Below are 26,159 nucleotides of genomic sequence, written 5' to 3'. Positions count from 1 at the left end.
CTTTTATTTATTCAGACCTAAATAATTATTATTACTTACTGGAAATTTTTGGACAAATTAAAAATAGAAAAAAACATAAATCCTTCGATATTTTAAATTAATTTGAATCCCACTTTTTTCTGTTTATTTTGTTTGTCTATTTATGTTTTTGTTTTGATGTGCTTGAGATGTTGGTTGTAAAAATACTTAAAAAAAAGTTTTCTGGTTGTATTAACATGTGGGACTTTTATTTGTTTTCCGGTAGTGACAGTGACAGCGTTTCCGTACTGCTGTCCAATCAGGAGGCGTGTTGTTGGGTCGCTGGTGGTGCTGGTTATGGTGGGGTCTCAGTTGGGCGCAGCTGCTGCAGATCCGCTGGTTTTAGGGAGTTTGTGAAGATGTCGAGCCGCGCGCTGCGCAGACTGAAGGGGAAGCAGCGCGGCCAGGAGGACCTGGACCTCGCGGAGCTGCGGGTGGAGGAGGAGGAGGAGGCGGCGCGGGAGGGAGAGGAGTTAGAGGAGCAGGAGGAGGTTCTGCAGCCGGTCAGAGGAGCAGGCAGGAAAACCAAGAGGAGCAAATCTCAGAAGAACATTAGCAACATTTATGAACTGGTCAGAACTTTAATAACACTGAACAGCTAAAGACTGATACAGACTGACTGCTGATAACCAGAGTTCTTACTAATACAATAAAACTCAAATTCAGGATCTCTGTAATGCTAAACCTTCTTATTCCAGATATAAACAAACTTATGAAACTCCACACTGACCAGCCATACTCCCAGAATCTCCTATTATCATCATCAATATAACCAGTAATACTGTTACTGTTATTATTAGTACTATTTGTTTACTTTAATCACTTCCTGGCATCTACAATTACATAACATGTACTTTTTAAGTCCAATTAAAGATATAGCTATAGAATTATAAACATTACTATACACAAATAAGAGACACGGTTGGTCCAGAAGATGAATATGATTGTATAGTAAATTCTTTCTTTTTTTAAACTCAGATGTCTGAGACAATCAAAAATACACCATTATGTCAAAATACACCATCAGTATTCTATTCTATTAAAAAATCCAGGTACACATATTAATTAATTAAAATATATTAGAACTCTGGATTTTATGGACATATTGTACAAGTCCTACTGGAAAATAAAATTCACACCTCCATAAAAGTTGTCAGCAGAGGGAAGCATGAAGTGCTGTAAGATTTTGTGGAAAAACAAAACTGCACTGACTTTAGACTTGATATAACACACAGTGGATCAACACCAGCAGATGACATGTCTCTCCAAACCATCACTGATTGTGGAAATGTCACACTAGACCTCAAGCAGTTTGGACTGTGTGTGTCTCCACTCTTCCAGCAGACTCTGATCCCTTGATTTCCAAATGAAATGTACAATTTACTGATGATCAGTGATGGTTTGAAAAGACATGTCATCTGCTGGTGTTGGTCAACTGTGTTATATCAAGTTTAAAGTCAGGGCAGTGTTTTCCCAGAAAATCTTACAGCACTTCATGCTTCCCTCTGCTGACAACTTTAATGGAGATGAGGATTTCATTTTCCAGTAGGACTTGGCACACTGTCCACACTTCCAAAAGTACCAATTGGTCTTATATAATATTCTGATTTTGACACTGATTTTTGGGTTTTCATTGGCTGTAAGCCATAATCATCAACAAAAAGAAATAAACACTTAATAGATCACCCTGTGTGTAATACATCTATATGATATATCAGTTTCACATTTTGAATTGAATTACTGAAATAAAGTAACTTTTCACTGATATTCTAATTTTTTGAGATGCACTAGTATTTTTGTAACTGAAGCTGTAAAAGGTAATTGTATATATGAGCAAATGAGAATCAATGGCATGATATGATTCAGATTGTATAAGGCATATGCTATCCTGGCAGTATATATTTATAGATCATTAGATCAGATATTTTTGATAGTAAATATTTCATAATTGATTTTCAAAGTTAGCACCTCTATTAGGATAACTGCATTACAGATATCTTGATTTTCTATCTTTGCTAATAAACATTGAGTGACTGCCTCTATCAGTTTATATAATTTTCTTAGCAGGGTGGATGTTTATTTGTTTCTGTGCTGTTACAGATTGGTGACCCTGACAATGATACAGACAAAAGTCCCACTGATGAGGAGAACGTGTTGACAGGGAGAAGCCATGGAGTACAAAAGCAAGAGTGCCAACCTGATATGGAGACCACAAAGGTTTAAAACTACATTACCATTAATTAAAAACGGACAAATAACTGTTAAATTCTTCTCTAAAGAGACTCAAGTCAACCCTTTAACATGCGTGGCAAAGTTAAGGCTTGTGTTAATTGCATTTTTTTGTTCTGACCTGAGATGCTGGTGCTCTGTATGACATCTAGTGGCAAATTTGATCACAAACAGAACCATTTAAACATAGCATTCCTATTCTTATCTTTTCTTTTTATTTTGTAGTCTGACTCTAACGAGAAAGTAAAAAAGAAAAAGAAGAAGAAGAAAAAAAAGACTGCTCCTGGGGATGTGCAGGTATGACATGCACTGTATATATTACATATCATATAAACTTGTGTAAAACAGAACATTTTAACACTGGAGGTTTTGCTTGTGTTTCTGTTCTTCCTCTTCTCTTACTATCTTCTAAATCTTCATAGGAGGAGTCCACTGCAGGGGATGACATTGACGCTCTGCTGGAGACCATAGAAAAGACCAATGGCCTTTCACACCAGAGTGAGGACAGTGGAGTCTCAGGCCATAGGCCTGTACTTTATGTGGAGCACAGGTGAAGGCTGTTTGTAGTTCTGAATGTTTGAAGGATGGCATACGTTTTGTTTTACAGTTTCAGAAATTGCTGCTGTTAACTTTTAACTTTTAACTTAACTTTTGTCTATTAGGAACCTGAATCCTGAGAATGAACTAAAGCGATATTTTGGAGCTCGGGCTGTTTTGGGAGACCAAAGGTTGGTTTGGTTTCTATTTTTCGATGTTTTTTAAGCATGCACATACATGTACTGTAAGACCGTCACTTTTTATTGTGGCTTGTTTTTTGGTTAATTTGTATGTGTGTTTTTTCCTTTCAGGCCCAGGCAACGACAGAGGCAGTTTCACAGAAGTACATGGATGACCGCACCTAAAGACACTTGGCCTCGCTTTAGTAAACCAGGTATGCCTGATATGCTTCCTGACAATGGCCTTCAGATTTTTTGGATTTGACCAGCAGGTGCAGTTCATGTTGAGCTGTACAGTATGACACTATTTCATAGTATCAACATTTGCTATTGTGATCTCCATAAAATCTGTCAGCAGAGGAAAACATAAATTGCTGTAAGATTTTCTGGGAAAACACTGCACTGACTTTGAGCTTGATAAAACACAGTGGATCAACACCAGCAGATGACATGTCTCTCCAAACCATCACTGATTGGTGGAAACTTCACTCTAGACCTCAAGCAGCTTGAACTGTGTGTCTCTCCACTCTTCCTCCAGACTCTGCTCCCTTCATTTACAAATGAAATGTGAAATTTACTGATGATCAGTGATGGTTTGGAGAGACATATCATCTGCTGGTGTTAATCCACTGTGTTATATCAAGTCCAAAGTCAGTACAGTGTTTTCCCAGAAAATCTTACCGCACTTCATGCTTCCCTCTGCTGACAACTTTTATGGAGATGCAGATTTCATTTTCCAGCAGGACTTGGCACACTGCCACGCTGCCACAAGTACCAATTGGTCTTATGTAATATTCAAATTTTCTAGACACTGATTTTTGGGTTTTCATTGGATGTAAGCCATAACCATCATCAATAAAAGAAATCAACACTTAAATGGATCACTCTTTGTGTAATACATTTACAGTTATATGAAAAAGTTTGGGCACCCCTATTAATCTTAATAATTTTTAGTTCTAAATATTTGGGTGTTTGCAACAGCCATTTCAGTTTGATATATCTAATAACTGATGGACACAGTAATATTTCAGGATAAATAATGAGGGCACCCTTATCATTTTATTATAAAGAAGCCATTTCTGCAAGCACGCCACAAACAGAGTCGCCTGAGGTGTGCTTTTGCTTTTGACTCAGTTTGTGATGTGCTTGCAGAAATGGCTTCTTTCGCATCACTCTCCCATACAGCTTCTCCTTGTGCAAAGTGCGCTGTACTGTTGACCGATGCACAGTGACACCATCTGCAGCAAGATGATGCTGCAGCTCTTTGGAGGTGGTCTGTGGATTGTCCTTGACTGTTCTCACCATTCTTCTTCTCTGCCTTTCTGATATTTTTCTTGGCCTGCCAATTCTGGGCTTAACAAGAACTGTCCCTGTGGTCTTCCATTTCCTTACTATGTTCCTCACAGTGGAAACTGACAGGTTAAATCTCTGAGATAACTTTTTGTATACTTATCCTGAACAACTATGTTGAACAATCTTTGTTTTTAGATTATTTGAGAGTTGTTTTGATGAGCCCATGATGCCACTCTTCAGAGGAGATTCAAATAGGAGAACAACTTGCAATTGGCCACCTTAAATACCTTTTCTCATGATTGGATACACCTTGTTATGAAGTTCAAAGCTCAATGAGGTTACCAAACCATTTTTTGCTTCAGTAAGTTGTAGTAAGGAGTATTCAAATCAATAAAAGGATAAGGGTGCCCATACTTTTGCACCAGTCAAATTTTGGTTTAATGCATATTGCACCTTTTCTGTTAGTACAATAAACCTCATTTCAATCCTGAAATATTACTGTGTCCATCAGTTATTAGATATATCAAACTGAAATGGCTGTTGTGAACACCCAAATATTTAGAACTAAAAATGATTAAGATTAATAGGGGTGCCCAAACTTTTTCATATGACTGTATGTATAATATGAGTTTCACATTTTCAACGGAATTACCTGAAATAAATTAACTTTTCTATTATATTTTAATTAGTATATGGTGTTTAAATATCATAATACAATATTCTTACCAGTTTGTCATCCAGCCCCAAGTTCATGTTGTTTGATGTTGTGAAGTCCATGTATCCTAATTTTAGTGGTTGTTCTTTGACATCCCTCAAAGAACCATTGTAGCCCTTGTATCATCGTCACATCTTCACACCTCCGCTTAGAGACCAGACCTGTCTGGGATGGGAGTAAGAAACAAAATGGTCCTGGACAGAATGTCGGATCACGTTTTTTTTTTTTTTTTTTTTTTACAATTCTCAATTCTCCCTTAACCAATTCAAAGTTTGTTTGGCACTTGACCAAGAACATCTACCTCTTCTTGGTGCAGTTGCTTGGTTGGCACCCGAGTGCATTACCATATTTTATTCGTTTTTTATTTTGTTTAACTGACCTAAACAGTGCAGGTTTGTGAACACTCTTAGTGATACATGTGACTTAAAATACTGAAGCTATCCATGCAAACCCCACTGGCGCCATAATATTGTATAACATGTTGACAACGATCCATTTTTAATCAGTTCTTTGCCAGTTCCTGGTTCATGTGTCCTGAAGCACAAACATTTTCAGTAGTGCTCTTATTTGCTGGAAGCCGTTTAGCACAAGATTCACAGTTATTCCTCCCTTTCACTTCTGATAACGTGATTGTCTACAGAGGCCCTTAATATACACACACTCACACCCCCTGAAGCTCCCTGTTCAATGATACCCTCTTTCTTTCATATCACATCTTCAGGTTATCTTAGGATGTCTCAGATCCTGTTTGTTTAAGTCCATTGATGAGGGTCCTGTGGCTTTTTTCTACTGGTTCCAATGAGAAATGGGCCCTCAATAAAGAGTCTATTGTCTACAGAAAATATTAAAAGCTGACTTATTGAGAATGATCAAATAAAAAAATTATAATTTAAAAATAACGGTTAAGATTTTGTGGTGTGATTAAAGAAATAAATTGAAATAAATGTCTAACATTTATTAAATCTTAACAGTTTTAAGGTCTATAAATGTTATCTGTATGCTTTATCCTCATCATTTGTTGTCCCTTTTTCCTTAAGGTATCTCCATGAGTCTGCTGGAGTCCAAAAATGGCCTCCACTTCTTTGTGTTTGAGCACAGCCGTGAATACCAGCAAGTCCAGTTCAGGTTCTTTGATGCTGTGGAGTCCATGGATCCTAATAACATTGTGGTAAATTCATCCACATACTCATATTTGTCACATTGTGCACTTAAATGAATTTGTTCTGTTTATTCCAGAGTATTATCACTCTGTGTATGTGTACATCAGGTGCTGCTGCAGCTTAATCCCTACCATGTCGACTCTCTGCTGCAACTCTCTGATGTCTGTCGCATCCAAGAGGACCAAGAGACTGCAAGGGATTTGATTGGTGAGTCAAGAGTCTTTGTAAGGCAAAGTCATTTTACAGTGCCTTCCTTCCTACCAGCAGAATGAGCGTAACAGATTACACTCGTATTCCTTTTATCTCTGTTAATAAATAAGGGTTAATCTACAGTTACAGTAGATACTGCTGCACCACGTGCCTGCAAGCGAAGGGAGGTCATTTTTCTACTTCTGTTGGTTAGTAGGTGACATTTATTATGCCCCAACTTCCTGTTATTAGTCTTAAAAAGTGCTTTCACACTGCAAACAAACCAGATCTGGACCAGGACTTCCTCTTTTGTTCAGACCAAGTGTTGGTCCTCTGATCCAGACTGTGCTTTTTGCAGATTTTATTTGTAGTATATATTATTCATATCTAACTCTTGATTGACTTATTTTAAAGTATAACCTTTTTTATTTTTTTATTGCATTTTCAATACTCTCCAAACTTTTTTAGATTTGTTGTTGTACTTTATTAAAGTGTAATTGTAAATTACATGCAAATCCTGAGGCTGTATGCTGTGTGTACTGTTTTATATAAAACAGTATTCGTTGTGTTGCACAAGTCTTAGTACAATAAATATCAAGGATGAACAATGTATGCAGGATTATTCAGCTTGTATTGATAGCTTCTTCTTAGCCTGACCCTTTGCGTGCACTTCCATGTAATTCACATGCAGATTTGTTGCATGTGGTTTACTCAGCCCGCTGGTGATATGATTATCTAATCAAATCAGCTCTGCTGGACCAAACTGATAAGGGCAGATTCAGTAAAATTAATGCTGACAGTTAATGCAGCAGTTAATATAACCACACTTTTTATGAGCATGTGTCAGAAGCTGTGCTGAATTGTAATTGTGCTGCAGAGTAATAAAGTCATGAACCAGATTCAGATCAATTACTTACTCTACCCGGACAAATATGAGATTCCTGAGCTATAATTTGTGATTTATCGGAAACGCAGCTGCAGAGGCTGGAGATAAGCAATTATGTATCAAATAAGATTAAGCTTATTTTCCCACTACCACAGTCTTTGTCAGGGAAATCTTGTTGAGATGCAGAGTGTATCTCTGTCAGTGGTGACATTTCCATGACACTGTATTATATCATTCTGTCGGTAAGTGAACTCGATGACCCTTTCCTCTCTCTGATGTAAGCGAATCCCTTTTGAACACCTCCTAAACATGAATAGTCTCACTTTAGTGTGAGAGTTTCTCACCATTCAATAGAAGGTTTTGTTCTGGGTATTGGATTTACAATTCTTCTCTAAGGGGATGATTAAATCAATTAGGACCCTAAATGTTTATCAGTTTTAGTTTAAATTGAATTAGATTTTCTGTGTGAACTCTGGTTTACTCTACTTTAAAGACAGTTGAGGATGAGATGATGGTGTGATGTACTGTTTGGTGTTAACCACTGAAACAAACAGTTAAGGCCAAAAGTTTATATAAACCTAGAAAAGAGTCTTTCAAAGTGAGCTTTTCACGTTTCCCTACATTTTATTTATTGTCGCCCTATATTTTGTGTTAGAATGTACTGTATTTCCACAAGAAGTCTGCATTTAAAATAATAGCTTAGAGATTTCAGGTAGTGTTGAACATTTCCAAACCAGTATTTTGTTTTTTAAACAAATCTGATCATTCTGAATATTTATTTTACATTATGTGCAACATCTGTCACTAATGTTATTTTTTTTTTAGGTACAGGCATCTGCTTTGGTCATTCTTCTCCGTTTTTGTGGCTTTTATATTGTTCATACCATTAGCGAAACAATATCATATCCAACAAAATTAAGAAAAATATTTGGATTTAATTATTATTTGGATTTATTTTTTGTATTTTATAAAAATAAATGCATTACCAGTAAAAGTTTACGTACACTTTGTTAGTAATAGGTAATTTTGCCTGTTAATTGTTGAACTTATATCAATTGTATCGGTTGTCTTTTACAAGCATCTCATAATACTTTTCAAGAATTTTAGCCCATTCCTCGTATCAGTACTGGTGTAATTCTCTTGTTGTCCTGAATCCAATATTTTAAAACTTTGGATTAATGCTGGAAGACCTTTTGTATCCAAGTTTTAGCTTTTTCTAAAAATGTATTTATTGTCTTCTTTGATGTAATGTCCTGAAGTGCATCAGTCCCTTTCTCAGCATGATGCCTTCACCCCCGTGATTTACAGTGGAATGATGTTCTTTCGGTTAAACCCTTCATAATTTTTCATAATGAGAATTAAGTAGGTTTTCTTTGAGCATGCATTTTTATAATGTTTTTCTGTATTTTTGTGTGTATTTTTTATTTACAGAGAGGGCTTTGTACAGCTTTGAGTGTGCATTCCACCCTGTGTTCAGCTTGACCTCAGGTACCAGCAGATTGGACTACCGAAGAGCAGAGAACAGGTTGGTGCTCATCATGTTTATGTGCAGTTTTTTTTTGCATAGTTATCAGATAATTGTCCTGTAATCCTTTTAACTTTTAAAATATTATGATTTATTAAAAATTATTTATTTTAATATTTGTATTACATAGATACATTTATTTTTGTCATATGTTGATTATTGTCCTATTTAAAACTTATAAATAATGAGTACTTATTTATACAATAAGAAATACAATGTCCACTTAGTCATATCTTTGTTATATCATTGTGATTTCTCAGTTATAAACAACAGTAGTTAAGTATTAAAAAATTACGTATCTGCTTTGATGTGATACTGCCCTTTTGTGTTCTTAAAAATAATTATATTGATTATAAGAATTATATCACAATACCATATTTATCATACTTATCAACCAACTTTTTAATATTATAAACCAGTATATAGGATTTCTGTTGTCCTGGTTATTTCAGGAGTAGATGTTTAGATGGACAATATTTTCCCGCTTGTCTTTTCAGGGCTTTTTATCTGGCGGTTTATAAGCACATGATGTTCCTGGAGAAGCGAGGCTGCCCCCGCACGGCCCTGGAGTACTGCAGACTCCTTCTGAGGTACAGTTAACCACGGTTAACCAGCAGCTATTGTGTGGACAGCACAGTCTGTAACACTACAGGCTGTTTTTGTCTGTAATGCTCTAAACGGTGTGTAATTTATGTTTTGTGCTTTACATGATGCAGACTGCAACTGTTTAAACATATTAACATATTTCTGTGTTTGTGTGTGTTTTTCTGTGTGTAGTTTGGACCCAGATAATGACCCTCTGTTCATGCTTCTGCTGATTGATTTCTTGTGTCTGCGCTGCCGGGAGTATGCGTCCCTTATTCGACTGTACGAGGAGTGGGAGGTGAGATGCTCTGTCCAGAACAAAGTTATTAATAATTCCTAAACTGACTATCTTTTTAACACCCCTTTGTATTAGCCCCAATACCGTTTAATCCCTTGGCCCTACCCCTTACCCCTACCCCTTATTTTCGAGTGTAACCCTTTCCCTTGGAACAGAGTTAGAAGGGGAAGGGGTGAAATCCTCCACCCTAAGAATTGGGTCAACCCTTTAAGCACCTGATATGTCATCAAGAGTGCTAAAGTTCAGTAACTAGTTAACTTCAGGGCTTTATTGTATGTCTAGAATGGTGCAGAAATTAATTATTATTGCCAATTTGTTAATTCATCTGTGACTGGTAGCGGAAATTTGCTTTGATTAGCTTTTATTTTATTTTATATTTCCGTTCCGTCTTAAATGCTGCAGCCCCTGGTGTCTGCTGCACCATTTAGGGTGCAATGGAAAATTTAGCCTGCATTTTCTTTATGCTTGTTATGAAGAATTTAACCATAAAACATTGAAACTACACATGTGGTAGTAAAAGTGCTAATCCTCACTTTTAATAAGAAAAAAAATACATTTGTGGGTTTCTTACCAGTAATTATCATATCCCTTGGTTTGAAGTGTGCATCTGAAAAATCTTCTTTTTTGAGGGGCTAACAACCCCTATCCCTTCATTCTACCGCTCCAGCATAACAAGAATCGGTACATGGGTTTGATGCTTGGGTTTGATGCTTGTGGGTAATTTCTGTATGTATGTGATCCGCTCATTGCTTTAGGTCCATCGGAAACTGTCCCAGCTGCCGAACTTTGCCTACTCAGTCGCGCTGGCCTTATACCACTCGAGTCAGCAGGAGGAGACTCCACCCGAGGAGAGCCAGCGCATGAAGCTGAAATCAGATAGAATGCTGCAGGACGCTCTTATCATGTTCCCTGGGGGTAAGGAACACACACACACACACACAAAGCTGCTTTACGACTCACTATTAACCGTTTACTATGCAGTTAGGCTGTTATGTGGAGGAGCCAGGTGTTTTTTTTTTTGGATCAGAGGTCCATCTGTGTTGTCTCTCATTAGCTTGTTAGCAGTGGCTGAGTTTAGCAGCGGGTTACACAGATAGAACTGCTCTAGATTGAATATTCTTATTCTTTGGGACTTTGTTCTTGAATTACAGATGTTTACTCACATGCTTTTCTTGCGTGTGAGTGTGTGTGTGTGCACGTGTGTGTGTGTGCATGCGTGCGCACATTTGTACGCAAGCAAGAGAGAACAAGAGTGAGAGATGGGAGGAGGGACGGTATGATCTTTCTTTTTTGTAGTGCAGGATCTTTCATAATCTCTTGTTAAACTTGGAATTACCAATTAAGGAGATGAGATTTTGATGAAAGCTGGCGCAGATCTTGGAGCCTGTGTTAATTTTAGAGATATTTTGCAGCCAGACAGACACGTTAACGCATTTCAGACCAGGAATCCAATCCACAGGAATTTTTAAAGCACACATTCTCACAGGAAGTTCAGAAGGGGGATTTCTTTGGAGCGACGGACTTTCTTTTCTGTTGGTTAAATAACTAAACTTATTACTAATAAACCTTATTATCATTTAGTTATCAAACTTATTTAGTTAATAATTATAATTATCATTAAACCCCAGACTATGTCACTTCAGTGAAAACAGAATAAACTACAAAATTAACACAAAACAACCACAGCGCATGCACAAAGTGTCCCAGCAGGCAGAACTTAAACAAGCAGTGCAGTACGTGTTGTGTTAAAGCTGTCTTTAAACACTACTATAGTTTTAAATTTCACATACATTGTGCGTTTCTGTAATCTAAGCTTCCAAAATACAAATAATAAAAACTAGTTTTACTAAAATCATTTCAAAAGCTATTTAACATCTGTTTCTGTCTCTGTGTTACAGTGCTAATGCCTTTACTGGACCTGTGTACAGTCCAGCCTGATGCAGCCGTGTCTTCCCATGACTTCTTTGGGCCTAGAAACCGCATAGGGTAATTATTAACATCCACTTTGTCTGTTAGCTCTGCCTTTGTTTTTAAATGTATAATCCAATGTAAAGAACACCTGCCAGATTTACATAAGATATGATATAATATCCTTTACTGCCGCCCTTTTCTTCTACCCCTCTCTCAGGCAGCCGTCTGCGCTCTCGGTGCTGGAGGGGCTGTACGTGGGCCGCTGTCACAGCATGTGGAAGGAAGCAGGGGTGATGCTCTGGATGGAGGGGAACGTTGGTGAGGTGCTGAAGAGAGTTGACTCAAAGGATCCTTTTGTAGAGGAGTGCCTGAACAAGTAAGACATTTATTATAAAAGGAATGTTATAAAATGGCCCAATATAAAGCATCTACGTATTTCGTTATCTGAAAAACAAAATCCCACAGATAAACCATTCATGTTGATTACCTAATATTATATCAAGAGTGTGAGATCATGCCTGGTTTAAAAGCTTTTTCTACAGAGGCTTACAGATAATGTAATTGTATTATAGAACTTACATACTGTTAATATACTGTAAATAGTTAACATTCTTATTGAGCTGACAATTAGGCTAATTATTTGTCGGTATCTGTCTGTCTGTCTGTCTGTCTGTTTGTACATTTATATATATAGTAAGTACTCTTAATTAAATTATCCTTGGTCCAGCAGGCTAAGCGCTGCCGCTATAGTCAGGATATAGCTGGTTCGAATCCCGGTCATGTAGCTTGCCATCAGCTGCCAGAGTCCGAGAGAGCACAATTGGCCTTGCTCTCTCTGGGTGGGTAGATGGCGCTCTCTCTCCCCACATCACTCCAAAAGGTGATGTCAATCAGCACAAGGCGTCTGTGAGCTGATGTATCAGAACTGAGTCTCTGCGCTTTCCTCCGACTGCACTGTGATGCTACTCAGTAATGCAGCATCAGCAACAGTTTGAAAAGAGGTGGAGACTGACTTTACATGTATTAGAGGATGAAGATGTGCTAGTCTTCACCCTCCTGGTGTTGGGGCATCTCTAGTGATGGGGAGAGTGCTAATGAGTGGGTTTGGTAATTGGCCTTGTAAATTAAGGAGAAAATGGCATTTTAAAAAAAAATCTTGACATGACTATTTATTTAATTGTGATTTTATTAGGTAACATATTAAAACTGACTGACTTAAATATGCGTCTTGTGTAGGTCAAATAATATTCAAATAATGTAATCATGGTTTCAAAGTTGATATTTTGATGGAATAAATTGAAAATACAGAATTGTAAAAGAATTGTAATGTGAGCTGCTGAATGTAAAAGACGCATTGTGTAAAGGAACAGAGCAAAAATCAATTCAGCTATTATATGCGCTGATTCCGGCACTGGTGTCGTATGGGGTTGTTTGTTTTATGTGTTGTGTGGGAAAACACTCTTAATTGCTACACGCTTTAGTCTTTAGTGTGCGGCCGTCTTCATTAATCAGTCTGTTCCAGTGTCATATTGTTCCATCTGGGCATCACTGACCCACATTGCATCAGGCTGGAGCATGTCTACAGGGCAGCCGCTGATGAATGTGTCTCCAGTTTTCATCATAGCTAAATGAGAGTCATCTGACAGGCGAGGAGACGCTCCTCTCTCTGCTCTGCCTTTGTATTTGAAACCATCACTGACCCAACTTCCAGGCGATACGTCCCACCAGTGTTTAAGAATGTGGGTCATTTCTAAGTTACACCCAGTTTAATGGCTTGGGATGTAGGACTTCAGTACAGGGGACACATTTCATAACTCATCTTCTGGGCTTTGTTCTGTCCTTATGCTGCTGGCACTGTTGGAGTGTATTTTATTGTTTTGTTTTTTATTTGTGTATTAGTAGATATTCTCTCAAATAAAACAATATCCAGAGCAGTTTTAATACACAAAAACAACTGTAATAGCCATAACATTAAAACCACTGCCATGTGAAGTGAATAACAATGATGATCTCCTTCCAGGGGCACCTGTCAAGGAAAGGAATCTACAGTGCCTATTAGGCAGCTAGAGAACAGTCAGTTCTTAAACTTGTTGATGTTGGGAGCATTAATAATGGACAAGCATAAGAATTTGAAAAGCTTTAAATAGGACCGAACTGTGATGGTAGACGACTGGATCAGAACTCCAGATCTTCAAATTATCAGGCAGGTCTGTTTGGGTGTTCCTGGTGTACAGTATACTGTAGTCAGTAGCAAACAGAAGTGCTCCCAGGATGGACAGCCGGTGAAATGACGCCGGTCTGTCACAATAACGTGTATTGTTTGCTCGATTTATTATCCCTGAAATAGTTGCACTAACAAATATTATTGTTATTTTAAGGTAATTTTTTGCAACTGATTTATGATAATGTAATAGCATAATAGTGCCATTACTAGGCCTGTTACTATAGATATTTATTAGACAATGTATTGTCTCAGATTTTTTTGCGCTTAATAATGTTGTTGTTTTAAAACCATTTCATGACACTGATAGAATCATAATGTAATAATAATGTGTGACCTTTGTATTAATTAAAATATTCAGATATTGGCATATAAACATTTTTATACCATAAAGAAATAAAACAGATAAATGAAGCATAGCAGCTTATTCACATTAATAGGTTCTTGTTAAGAAAAACATGGGAGGCAATATTAAGGTAATATTATATTATGTGTATTATAATATATATTATTATATTTCTTTTATTTATTTATTTGTATATGTATTGTTTTTTTATTATTTATTTTATTCACTTCGTTCTTTTATTTATTGTTTTGCTTGTTTTACCCTTTGCCTGTTAATTTTTTATCTCTTTATTTTATTGCTTTTCATGCTGGCCTGTCCACTTATCATATTTCTTCTTAATTAAATCGTATATTGTTTGCTTATTTTTTCTAATGATTTACCATTTATTTTTGATTGTTAATTGTTCAGGCTCTTTCAGTTTTAAATTCTTGACTGCATTAAAATGAGGTTTACCCTCAATGTATTACCAAGAGAAAATAAAGGTTAATTGATAGTTAATATGCCATTACAGCATCAGTTCACACAGCGGACATGTGCTGCCTTAAGCTGCAGTCGGTTCTGGAAAATGTGTTTTTCAGAACTGGCCTGATTCTGTGCATTGTGAGTATAAATAGATGCGTATTAATCTGTGTGAATTCTCTCATGGTCAGGAGGAAACAGGGCTACCAGATCGTTCCCCGGCACATCCACAGGCATGTGCTTCTGTCCGAGATCAAAGAGGCCACATCTGCCCTGCCCCTGGTAAGAGAGTGAGAGAATTTGTGCAGAATCTGTACCTTTCCTAACTTTTATATTAGAGACTCCCTTCTTTTATATCATCCCTTCTTTTAATTCATTAATTACTTATTTAAGTCTACTGTATGTTATTTGTGTCTACCTTTTTTTTCCTTTTTAGCTTTGTTAATGTAATCAACTTTTATTTTGCCTGTGTGTTTCTTTTATAACCTTATGCCAGTTTCTCACTACAAAATTTATCCCTGGTTTTTGTGTTGGCAGCAATTTTTGGAAATCACCGTTTGCTCACAGACATCTATAAATTACTAGAGACTTGAGTAAAATTGCAAGTGCTCTATTAAAAAAGTGACTTCAGTAGAAGTTAAAAGTAAAAGTACAGTACTGTGTTATTAGTGTAGTTATTCCAGGAGGCAGTGTAAAGTTCTCAGAGTGAAAGGCAGAACAGGAGCAGTGTGATCTTCTCATAAAATCAGCTTGATCTTTTGAATCACTCAATGATGAGGAGCTTCATCAAACCCGGTGACAGTTCCGAATATCTACCGCTCTGGCAGTGGTAAAAAATATGTAGTCAAGTAAAAGTGAACGTAGGAGTAAAAATAATACTCTATTAGATACAGATAAAGCATTTTAGTACTTAAGTACAGTAGTGAAGAAGTTCTAATTCGTTACCATACTTATCTCCACTCTATGCTGGTTTATTCATATGTGTGAAAATCTGGCTACTTTGAAAGCCATGGGGTGTGAATCTGGCATTTTAATAAGACTTTTATTTATATAAAAAAAATATTAAATATTACTATTAGTATTCCTTACTCCTTTCTTTTCGTTCATTGACTTTGGGTATCATGAAAAATGCTTAGAAAAATACTTCTGCTACTTTTATTATTATTATTATTATTATTATTAAAACCTATTCAAACCTATTCAAGCCCCAGTCAAGCATGTTATTCACAGTGGTAATAATTTGTTTAGTTGTCATTTTTATTAATGTGGTTTTAACTAATGTTTGAATATAAAATTTTTAATGAGATTTGCTTTTTTCTAACAGGATGTGACAGCACAGCCAGTGATGAGTTATGACCCTCTTCCGCCTCTGGATTCAATAGCGTCCTACACCAGGCCAGAGAGGTACTGTGCTCTCCTGCTTACACTCTTACACTTTTCACTCTTTCTAGTTTTATAATAAACGCATTTATGAGAATCTCAAGCTACACTATGTGTCCAAATATTTGTGGAAACCCCTTCTTTTGAAAACATTCAGCTACAGGTATTTTATGTTGCAAGCATTGCTGACACAGAAGACCAAATGCACACACACACACGGGCACAAAGCTTGTCTAATCTTCACAGTACTGCCAATAGAATATGACTCTTTAATATGCCTGATACTTGACATGGACTCTGTTGTGGATCAGTGGAATGTGTTGGAATAATAGGAATGAGTCAGAGAGTTGGAAATTAAGTGGGGTGGTGACTATCCAATATCCTGACCTCACTAATGCTCTTATCACTGAATGCAATCAAATTCCTTCAGCAATGCTCCAGAATGCTCTGGTAGAAAGTCTTCACTGGACAGCAGAGGCAATTACTCCAACAAAAGCAAGATAAAAACTTTTTTTATACTCTTGATTTCAGAGGAAACAATAAATGAGCTAGTATGCCAATACACATCTGAATTTGTCTTTATATGTTCATATCTGTAGTAAAACAAATACATTTTTTTACTCAGGGATTCCATTTGCCACTGCTGGTCAGGGCTTGACACTTTTTCCATGTTCACACCCAAGTGTTGTGTTAAACAACAGTCATGCAGTGATAATTAGACTAGATTACTGGACTATCTCTCTTTCTCTCCCTCTCTCTCTCTCCCTCTCTTTTTCTCTCTTTCTTTCTTTCTCTCTCTCTTTCTCTCTTTTTCTTTCTCTCTCTCTCTCTCTCTCTCTCTCTCTCTCTGTCTCTTTTCTTGAATGTGTGACAGAAAGAGAGCAGGTCTTGTGAGGGTTGTTAATGAGCTTAAATAAGAGCTTTGAGTGATGGATAGGTGTTTCTTAAATAGATGATGGGTATCAAATAAGGTTGATTTCATTAAAGAGATGAACTTCAATTTACTTTAAGTGAAGTTTCGTAAACGACTGACCCTGTTATGTAACATTTGTTTTATTTAACATTTTCAACCCTAGTAACCCAAGTGCAGCTGTTGTCAGTCTTAAAACATGCTGTTAATAAATAAATATATATTTTTTTTTTATTTGAAAGCATAAATACTTTTCTGTGGATTCCTAATGATGCAGTTCTATAATGAGCATTAGAATGCACCCTCTTCATCCACGTAAAGCCTCTTATAGGTGTTAATAAGTGAATTGTTTAGATTTGTTATCAGGGCATTTGCTAAATGTGGTACAAAATGCTAGTAAACAGACTGTAAATACATTTTCATGTTAATTTTTTTTATTTTTGTGTTTGTTTTTCTAGGCCGAATGCAGGAGCCTCAAACGAGAGCACGTTGTCTCTGTTTTTCCGATCTCTGCTGCCAAACTTTAACCTGCAGGTGAGCTGAACAATACTGTTCCTTCTTGTTTTGGGGAACTACAGCCAAGCTTAGATACAATTTTAGGGTTAGGTCCTAAGATAATATCACAATATTTCAGGGTATTTATGAAATAACAGTATGTGTGATAATTAGGTATGATAAAACACTAAAAGATATTTTGTAACAATTTACAGTAAGGGTTACAAATAACAGTACTTATGATAGTTAAAAACATTGTACATTTTGTAAGTGATGTCTTAACTAATTATTAATTGACACTAGTTAATACTTAGTTAAGAATTAAACATTGCTATATTTAAATGCTTAAGAATGCTCAAGAGTTGAGACCATTAGTTTAAAATAAACTTAAATTGGTAATTACTAATAATCCCTTAAATTAATAATTAATAATTAATAATAATTAATAATTATTTGACATATTCTGTCGTTAATTACTGTTAATTAATGTACTGGCACCTTATTGTAATATGTTACCAAATACTTGGAATATTTATTTATTAATATAATATATATATATATATATATATATATATATATATATATATATATATTAATTTTAAGAATGTACTATTGCTGCAAAACATTGAGTTGAAACTGAATTTACCAAGACTCTGATTTTTTATAAACTAATAAAATGTAAAGAAAAAAAATCTGTAATGAAAGTAATGTAATGCAATGCAAAACTGATGAGCAGACTGATTTAGGGCATGCAGGTAAACTGAAAAAATAACCCCTTAAAGATTTACAGTAGATAACAAAGCAGATACAATATAGTGTTTTTTAAGGCAGAATAGTGCTGCTATCATGATATGGATTTTAAAAATAAAATTATAGAAGTATTATTGTGTATGATTTGGCATGTTTATATGTTTACAGAATTGACAGAAAAACTTTTTGCAGTGACCTGTTGCTCACTGAGATCAGTTGTCAGACTGGAAACCAGGCTACCGATTCCAAGAGTGTTTGTTTCATATCTCTAATGATTCTAATGAATTCTAGTACAGAGAGGGATCAGCGTTACGCATCCAGTAAAGTACATTATGAACTACTAGGATCCAAATCGTGCCACAAGCAGCCCAACCAGCCTTCTGATGTAACGCTACATTTCCCCAATCCACTCATTTGGACTCCCCCTATCACTAGTGATGCCCCAAGACTAACATATGCCTCCTCCGATACACGTGAAGTCACTTACCCCCTCTTTTTGAACTGCTGATGATGCAGCATTGCCGAGTAGCATTACAGCACGCTTGGAGGAAAGTGCAGAGACACGGTTCTGATACATCAGTTCACAGACGCCTTATGCTGATCGACATCACCCTTCTGAGTGAGGTGGGTAGAGAGCTCCATCTACCCACCCAGAGAGAGCAAGGCCAATTGTGCTCTCTCAGGGCTCTGCTTGACCACTCGGAGCCTCCAAGCGATTTTAAACCTAACAAACAAAAATCTACAATACAACTTCAGTGTAGAATATATCTGCGTGCTTATAGACTAAACGAACATAAAGCAATTATACAACAAAATCTATAAACTTCACAGTATATAGCAAATCAAATACAGAACCTACTGCTGTCGAGACAGAATAATTATTTTATCACAATACGATTTTTTTTTAATCACAATATTACTGTGTGACAATATGTTATGTACGACACAATATGGTATTGTATCCCCTAGTATGCGATATCTTGTTAAAATAAGCCAATTCTTCTGTATGGAATATCTTGTTTAAGTAAGAAAGTGTAGAAACTGCTGTTCGTGAGCAATAGAGAGGTCTTTTAAGGACGACTGAAGCAGCTTATGGCAGAAAATCATTGGCGCTGTAAGAAAAAAGCCTAAAATAACAGATACCATTTATGTCGCTGAAAGTGTTTAGATGTAGTTCTAGCCCTCAAGGTGATATAATGACAGCTTAGAGCACTGACTGATGGATGAGCTACCCATATTGAAAATTTGCACTTTACATCTACAGTATGGAATACCTTGCTAAAGAAAGAAAATGCTGTTTGTGAGCGATGGAGAGGTCTTTTAAGGACGGCCACAGCAGCTGATGTAAGAAAATCATTAGAGCTATTATGTAAAACCCCCAAATAACGGAAGCATTGTGCAATAGCATTTAATTTGCTGAAGCAAATCTTTATCAGTCTGAGGTAAAGAAAAGAACACAGTGAAAGAGTGGGCATGAAGCAGTGTCATGGCTTGGGCATAGAGGGCTTCCACTGGAGCTGTCTCGCTAATTCTTTTTGATGACCGTAGCAGCAGAATGAACTTTAACATTTACTGAAAGATCTTCCATGTCCACAGAAATGCCTCCAGACCATCCCGGCTGAAGTTCATAGCACAGCCACACAACTGTTTACTTGTTGAAACCAAAATCAGAAACCCAACACACAAAGGTCAGGAAAAGGCTTAACATATAATTTCAAAGAATGGTATAACATTAAAGTCACCTAATATAATAAAACATTGTGTAGGTCCCCCTTAGGCCAATTAACAACTCTGCCTTGTCAAGGCATGGACTCCACAAGACCTGTGAAGTTATCCTGAGGTTTCTTGCATCAAGATTAATGTTAACAACAAATCATTCAAATCCTGTAAGTTGTGAACATCTATTAGCCAATCGTATTTCTCCCTTTGTTCACGCTGGTTTTGTTATCTCGCTAAATACTAGGAATACCCCACAAGGCCTGCCAAAGTTTTGCAGATGTTCTAACCTAGATTCCTAAAGCCACCATAGTTGGGACTTTGTCTTGTCTCAGATCCATCTGCTTAGATCTTTCATGCTTCTGCGGTGGCATTAAGTTACTGCTGATTAAATTATGTTACATTACATTACATTATATTACATTTGGCAGATGCTTTTGTCCAAAATGACTTACAATTATGGTGTACATTTAGCAAGAGAAGACATAGTAGTTAAGGGTAAAAAAAAAAAGAAGAAGAATAAAAAATACATTTTAAACAGGGCCTAAGGAAGGTCAAATGGAAGTAGTGGGATTGTGGAGGCAAAGAGGGGGAGCAGGAAATGAGGTTAGAAGTAGTTAGTTAGTTAGAGGTGTTAGGAGAGTAAGTGCTCGTTGAAGAGCTCTGACTTCAGGAGTTTCTTAAAGGTGGTGAAGGACGCTCCTGATCTGGTAGTAGAAGGTAGTTAGTTAGAGGTGTTAGGAGAGTAAGTGCTCTTTGAAGAGCTCTGTCTTCAGGAGTTTATTAAAGGTAGCGAGGGATGCTCCTGATCTGGTAGTGGAAGGTAGTTTGTTCCTACACTGGCATCCCAAAAGACGGATGGTCTTGTAAATTGATCATAATGTGTTATCTCAGGGAATGGCTTGGGAATGCCCATACCTGTATACGTTGTGAGGTGTTATCTTGTAAATGAGCAGATAGATGTAAGTGAAGTTTGGCCTGATCATGGCAGGGAGGTTTAAATTATTTGTTATTTGTTGTTATTTGAGGCCTGATAGTGGGTGCCAGATAAATGGGAGATTTCTATTCCGAAGATTAAGAAGAAACATTACTACCCACAGACCCACAGTAGACAGTGCAGTGGGTGGTAATAATCATGACCAGCAGCATCTGGGTAAAACTGTCCTTGTAAAAACAAACATACAACAGAATTCAAATCTGTATTTAGTGCAGGAGGCCAAACACATACATTGTGTAAGTCATGAGGGAAGTTGCCAAAGTCATGGGACATGATACTACTTCCTGTCACGTCATGTTAATAATGTATAACTCAAATGTTAGCCATCCTGAAATGTTGAAATACGTTTGCTTGGGCTGTACATTAGTCTAAATTACATTTGCATGGGCTGTAAATTCTCCTTGGGTGATACATTGTCTAACAGCTTGATGACAGAAAAAAGTGTAGGTGTGGAAAACAAATCGGTCCACTGCAGACATCTGTGCTCTAAATTAAATCCGTGAGATTCGAAAATGTCCTAAAACATACCAGAAAGTCAGAGTAACAGAGCCGTTATGCATCTTTGGGTCCTGTAATGAAGTTTCATTCTTAGAAATAAAAATAGGCTTGTTTTTCACACATCCTCTACTGAAGAGATACGTGCGTTTGTAGAGCACCCTCAGAAAATTAAATCAAGTGAAATACGGCTTTATCACCTCTGTCACTATACTGTCTACAAACAATGAAGACTGTGTGAAATGCGATAACAGCCTGTCCTGCACCGAAGTTGACGAGTCCTTTAAATTTGTGGTATTTTTGCTTTTGACTGAACTTTAAATGGACTAGGGCTGAACCCGATTCAGAATGTTGTCAGGTGAATTAGATGTGTAGAAAATTCACTGATTTTAACCACATCAAGAGGGGCAGATCCAGAGTCATGGAAACGTATGTTTGGACATTTTGAGCAATGATCATTAGACTTGATTGTGGAATAATCAGTTTCTCTGATTTTGCCAATTTATAGATTTGAGTAAAATTAATATTGTTTTATTTTATAAACTACAGACAAAAGTAAAGAAATTGCTGAAATAATAAAGACCTCAAATAATACAAAGTAAACAAGTTTATATTTTTACCTGTTTGTTAAACACAGTTTTCATGCATTTTGGCATGTTCTCCTCCACCAGTCTTACACACTGCTTTTGGATAACTTTATGCCACTGCTGGTGCAAAAATTCAAGCAGTTCAGCTTGGTTTGATGGCTTCTGATCATCCATCTTCTTTTTTTTTTTTTTTGCCCCCCCATTAAATCAGTATATAAATTAATAAACAGTTAAGCAGAATGAGCAGGTTTATTAGGAAAATGTAATTTTTTTTTTAATATAAATAAATCATAGCTTTTAACAAATAAAAAAAACATCTGTGATTTAAAATATTAGAGATAGAGAAGCAAACTTTTTTGTCTTCAGTCTCTTTTTTTGCACAACACGCAGCTTAATAATAATAACAAAATATTCTTCTGGCCTGTGTAAATAAAAGTCACACATTTTGAAGTGGTTTGCCATGTTCAGTGTTGTGAATCATAAGTAGGATTTGCATGTTAACTCTACAAATTCTCCTCAAAAGTTGCCTCCAGTCTTTTTTTTTGGATATCTCTATATAAAATGCAATCCTCTCTGTTTTATAAGAGAAAATCTGTTAAATTCTCAATTTGAAGAATCTCAGTAGACTTTCAGGGGGCAGGCAGCTGTAGAGGTGAGTGATATGCATTACTTCTCGTGTTTTAGGGTGGACAGAGGCCTGAGGATGACCTGGAAGTGGCACGCGCTGGACGAGAGCTGAACCAAGAGGTGAATCGACTGATGGTGGCCATGAGGGACATGCTGGCTAATATCCAGTTCCAGGAGCCACAGAGGGACGACAACCCTGACAGAGATGAAGAGGAGTGGGACTGAGAGCAGACCCTGAGAGTAGGAACGGAGAGGAAAAGAGAGGATGCTACAAGGTATAGAGTGATAGAGTGATGGCGTGCAATCTTCCATTGATGGAGGACACAGAAAGAAGTTAACAAAGGGACTGGACGTTTTTATGCTGTAAAACTCTATTCTTTCTCTCATACCAAGACTAAAATCCTTAAGCTCTCTAACTAGTATAATTGCCAAAGCCCTGGGTGCTCCAGACCTTAAAAGAACTCCCCATGTTTATATCACATTCTTCGTCTGACCCTCTGTTGATCCACACTGAAAGGAAAGTATTCATCAAGCCATAAAATTGTACTTGTTTCACAAGCACTTTGAATAGCAGCTTTATTTTGGCTTGATAAACCGAATGTCAAGTTCTCCTGATTGATCTGTAGATAAGATTGGACATAATGGCACGCACTGGTGCTGCTTACCAATTATTGCAAAGATAACAGCATATCTATATCTCATATTTAGCTCTGTTTTAAATGAGCTAAATTAACATTTTCAGCTTCAAATGGAACATCATGCTATTGAGGTTGAATTAATTTGGCTCGGAGTTCTGTGAATTTATTTTGAAGGGAAATGGGTCTAGTTTTGGATAAATGCACATTACCCAGCTCTACTGGGTCCCTCCCACTGAATGGTTATGGACACATCCATGCACCTTCTGGAACATCTGTAAATTGTGTTCATAAATTCATCAGGTTCATAGGCTGTCAGTCCATGTTCAGAATGCCAGCCCAAATCAAATTTTTAGCATTTCTAGATCTGTATCCGTAATGATTATCCATAGTAATAAGATTATATATATATAAATTGTATATAAACTGCCATGGGTAAAAACTGGTGTAAGGCCGGACTTGATTTTAAAAATGATTTGATTAAATGATCCAGATTTCTTCTTCATCTTCAAAAGGAACACCATTCTGTTTTGGTTTAATTATGGTAGTCAGGGGGTCAGCGGTTGAATTTCGGGGGGGGAAACATCTAGTTTTGTGTGAACTGAACACTTCACATGCCTAATGCACATTACCCAGCTCTCCTTTCCCTGCTGCTTTAATGGTCACAGACACATTCATGCACCTCCTGTAACAACTGTAAATTGTGTAATCAATTTCATAAATATTAGTACTGTAATTCAGTTTTAAATCAGAAAACTGTTCAGGACATTAATAATATGATTATATATAAATTGTAAATAAACCACCCAGAAATTTGTAAGACATGCATCATGGGTAATAATTGGTGTAATGCTGGATTTATCTGAAATTAAACATTTTTGTTGACTGATTTTTACTTGGAAAAGTGTGATTTATTATCTTTAGCTAAATCAGTGCTCATTTGAGACTCTAGAGAAGCATACTTGTAAGTGTATTAGTTTAAACTTGCTAGTTTATCATTAGTTTGTTTCTATTTTAATTAGAAAGCCATTTACTTTACCAACTCATAATGACTCTCCTTTGCATTAGCAATGCTCCACAAGGATTAAGGAAGAACTCCGGTGTAAAATGGACGTTTGGTGTAGTAAAAATGATAAAAAGTACTTACCTTTGATGAATAGCACACCTCTGTTCTCCAACAGCATTCCAAGATCCAGAAATTTTAACAGTTTTTCCAAACACCCTTCAGACTGGGTGACACGGCATGATTTGCCCTGATATATCGCTTTTTCCACTGTTATCCAGCTCAAAGTAGCTCCACACCTCCTTGCTAGAATCCGGAGAGCCCTGCCATTTAAAACGAGGCATTAATAACTTAAAAAGTGCACAAGAAGCTTATTAAAAAACACTGTTTACATGCCATAACGCTAGCTTCAGCTCAGTGCACGGCCATCACTGTACTGATTATGACATAGCATATATTCATAGACTCTGCATAGCCTGCCTCCTAGCGTAGCAGCCGGCACCAGGAGGCAGGCTATGCCGAATGTATGCATATATGTCTGTCATTATCAGTACAGTGATGGCGGTGCACTGAGCTGAAGCTAGCATTATGGGATGTAAACAGTGATTTACCAACAGTGGTGTGCTATTCATCAAAGGTAAGTAATTTTAATCATGTTTTCTACACCAAAAGTCAATTTTACACCAGAGTTCTCTTTAAAGCTAGCACCCAGCTCTGATACATCAGCTAACAGACACCTGTGCTAACTGGCATTAGACTAGGAGTGATGAAGGGAAAGAGTGCCAACTACCCACCCAGAGATAGTATGGCTAGTTGTGCTCTCTCTGACTCCTGCTGCTGATGCTGATTCTTAGAAATGAGGATGCTTACATTATACATATACATAAATATAATAGTTATATAATACTCCTATAACTTAAGCTAACTGGCTCAAAGTGGTTGACAAGAGTCGAAATCTATTTCCTGACTTATGTAACGCCATAGTCAGCTTCATTTGGTTAGAATTCCAGCATTTGCAGGCCACATATAGCAGTCATAGTTACTCAAATGTTCTTCTGGGAACAAATTACATATCCTTTGAAGCATTGTACAGTTTAGAGGTGAGTTCATCATCTGCTGACTTGTAACAGAAATTTTAACCAGGGTGCTCAAACTTTTGCATTCCACAGTATTTCATGTCTCATCTCCACTTGCCTACGAAGAGTGTTCTGATGTTCTGAAATTACAAAGAAAAGAGTGTTCCCAAAAATGTTCACCTAAGATGACCAGTCCCTTGGGGAAAGAAGACAACATCCCATGATACTCATTAAAATACTTACCAATACTGTATCCTGCTGAGCCAGATCGATCCATAACTGTGAGAGCACAGTATACTGTAGCTGAGCACAGAGTATCCTTTGTTAAAAGTACTAATACACTATAAGGACAAATGTTTTGGGAAACCTGGTAATTCAATGTTTCTTCTTTCAAATTCAGGGTATTAAAAAGAGCTTATTATGCTTTTGTTGGAGTAACTGTGTCTACTGTCGAGTGATATCTTCTAGGAGATTCTGGAGCACTGCTGTGTGGATTTCAGTGCATTTAGTGATCATGAATGATCACTACCCACCTTCCTATGCTTTTAATATAATAATGATGTATAAGCATAATAAAATAATTACATCTTTTGCAAGAGCAGTGGGTGGCCTTATTAGAATAGAATTATTTACACTTTTGAATTAGATCAGAATGTTTATTAAATATCCCAAATAACCAGAAAATGGAAATGTTTTTTTTTTTCCCAAACAAAGTCAACATGCCAATTTATTCATGTTAAAGAAGAACTCCGGTGTGGAATTGACTTAGGTGTAGTAAAACATGATAGAGAATACTAAACTTTGTTGAATAGCCCACCTTCATTTTTCTGCAGCATTCTGAGATCCATAAATTTTGTGCAGTGTGCCCAAACAGGCTAGAATGAGTTTTAATGGGGCATATTTTTGCCCCTGCAGATAAATTGCTTTTTACACTGTT

The 26,159-nt window shown here is 36.8% G+C and overlaps 1 protein-coding gene across 1 annotated transcript; it reads left to right on the top strand.

The window, feature by feature from the left end:
• Positions 1-283: 283 nt before the first annotated feature.
• Positions 284-24,033, top strand: tcf25 (transcription factor 25 (basic helix-loop-helix)). The gene is made up of 18 exons (XM_007244019.4): positions 284-590; positions 2,119-2,235; positions 2,473-2,544; positions 2,670-2,797; positions 2,910-2,975; positions 3,096-3,178; positions 6,009-6,139; positions 6,239-6,338; positions 8,638-8,731; positions 9,229-9,321; positions 9,509-9,614; positions 10,370-10,529; positions 11,513-11,600; positions 11,743-11,901; positions 14,743-14,833; positions 15,876-15,955; positions 17,300-17,375; positions 22,566-24,033. The coding sequence occupies exons 1-18, from the start codon at positions 378-380 to the stop codon at positions 22,731-22,733; spliced, it is 2,025 nt and encodes a 674-aa protein (XP_007244081.3). The 5' UTR covers positions 284-377; the 3' UTR covers positions 22,734-24,033.
• Positions 24,034-26,159: the final 2,126 nt, after the last annotated feature.

The sequence above is a fragment of the Astyanax mexicanus genome, chromosome 9 (genome assembly GCF_023375975.1).
Source record: "Astyanax mexicanus isolate ESR-SI-001 chromosome 9, AstMex3_surface, whole genome shotgun sequence".
Classification (NCBI taxonomy): domain Eukaryota; kingdom Metazoa; phylum Chordata; class Actinopteri; order Characiformes; family Acestrorhamphidae; genus Astyanax; species Astyanax mexicanus.
This window is presented reverse-complemented; position numbering and strand designations above follow the sequence as displayed.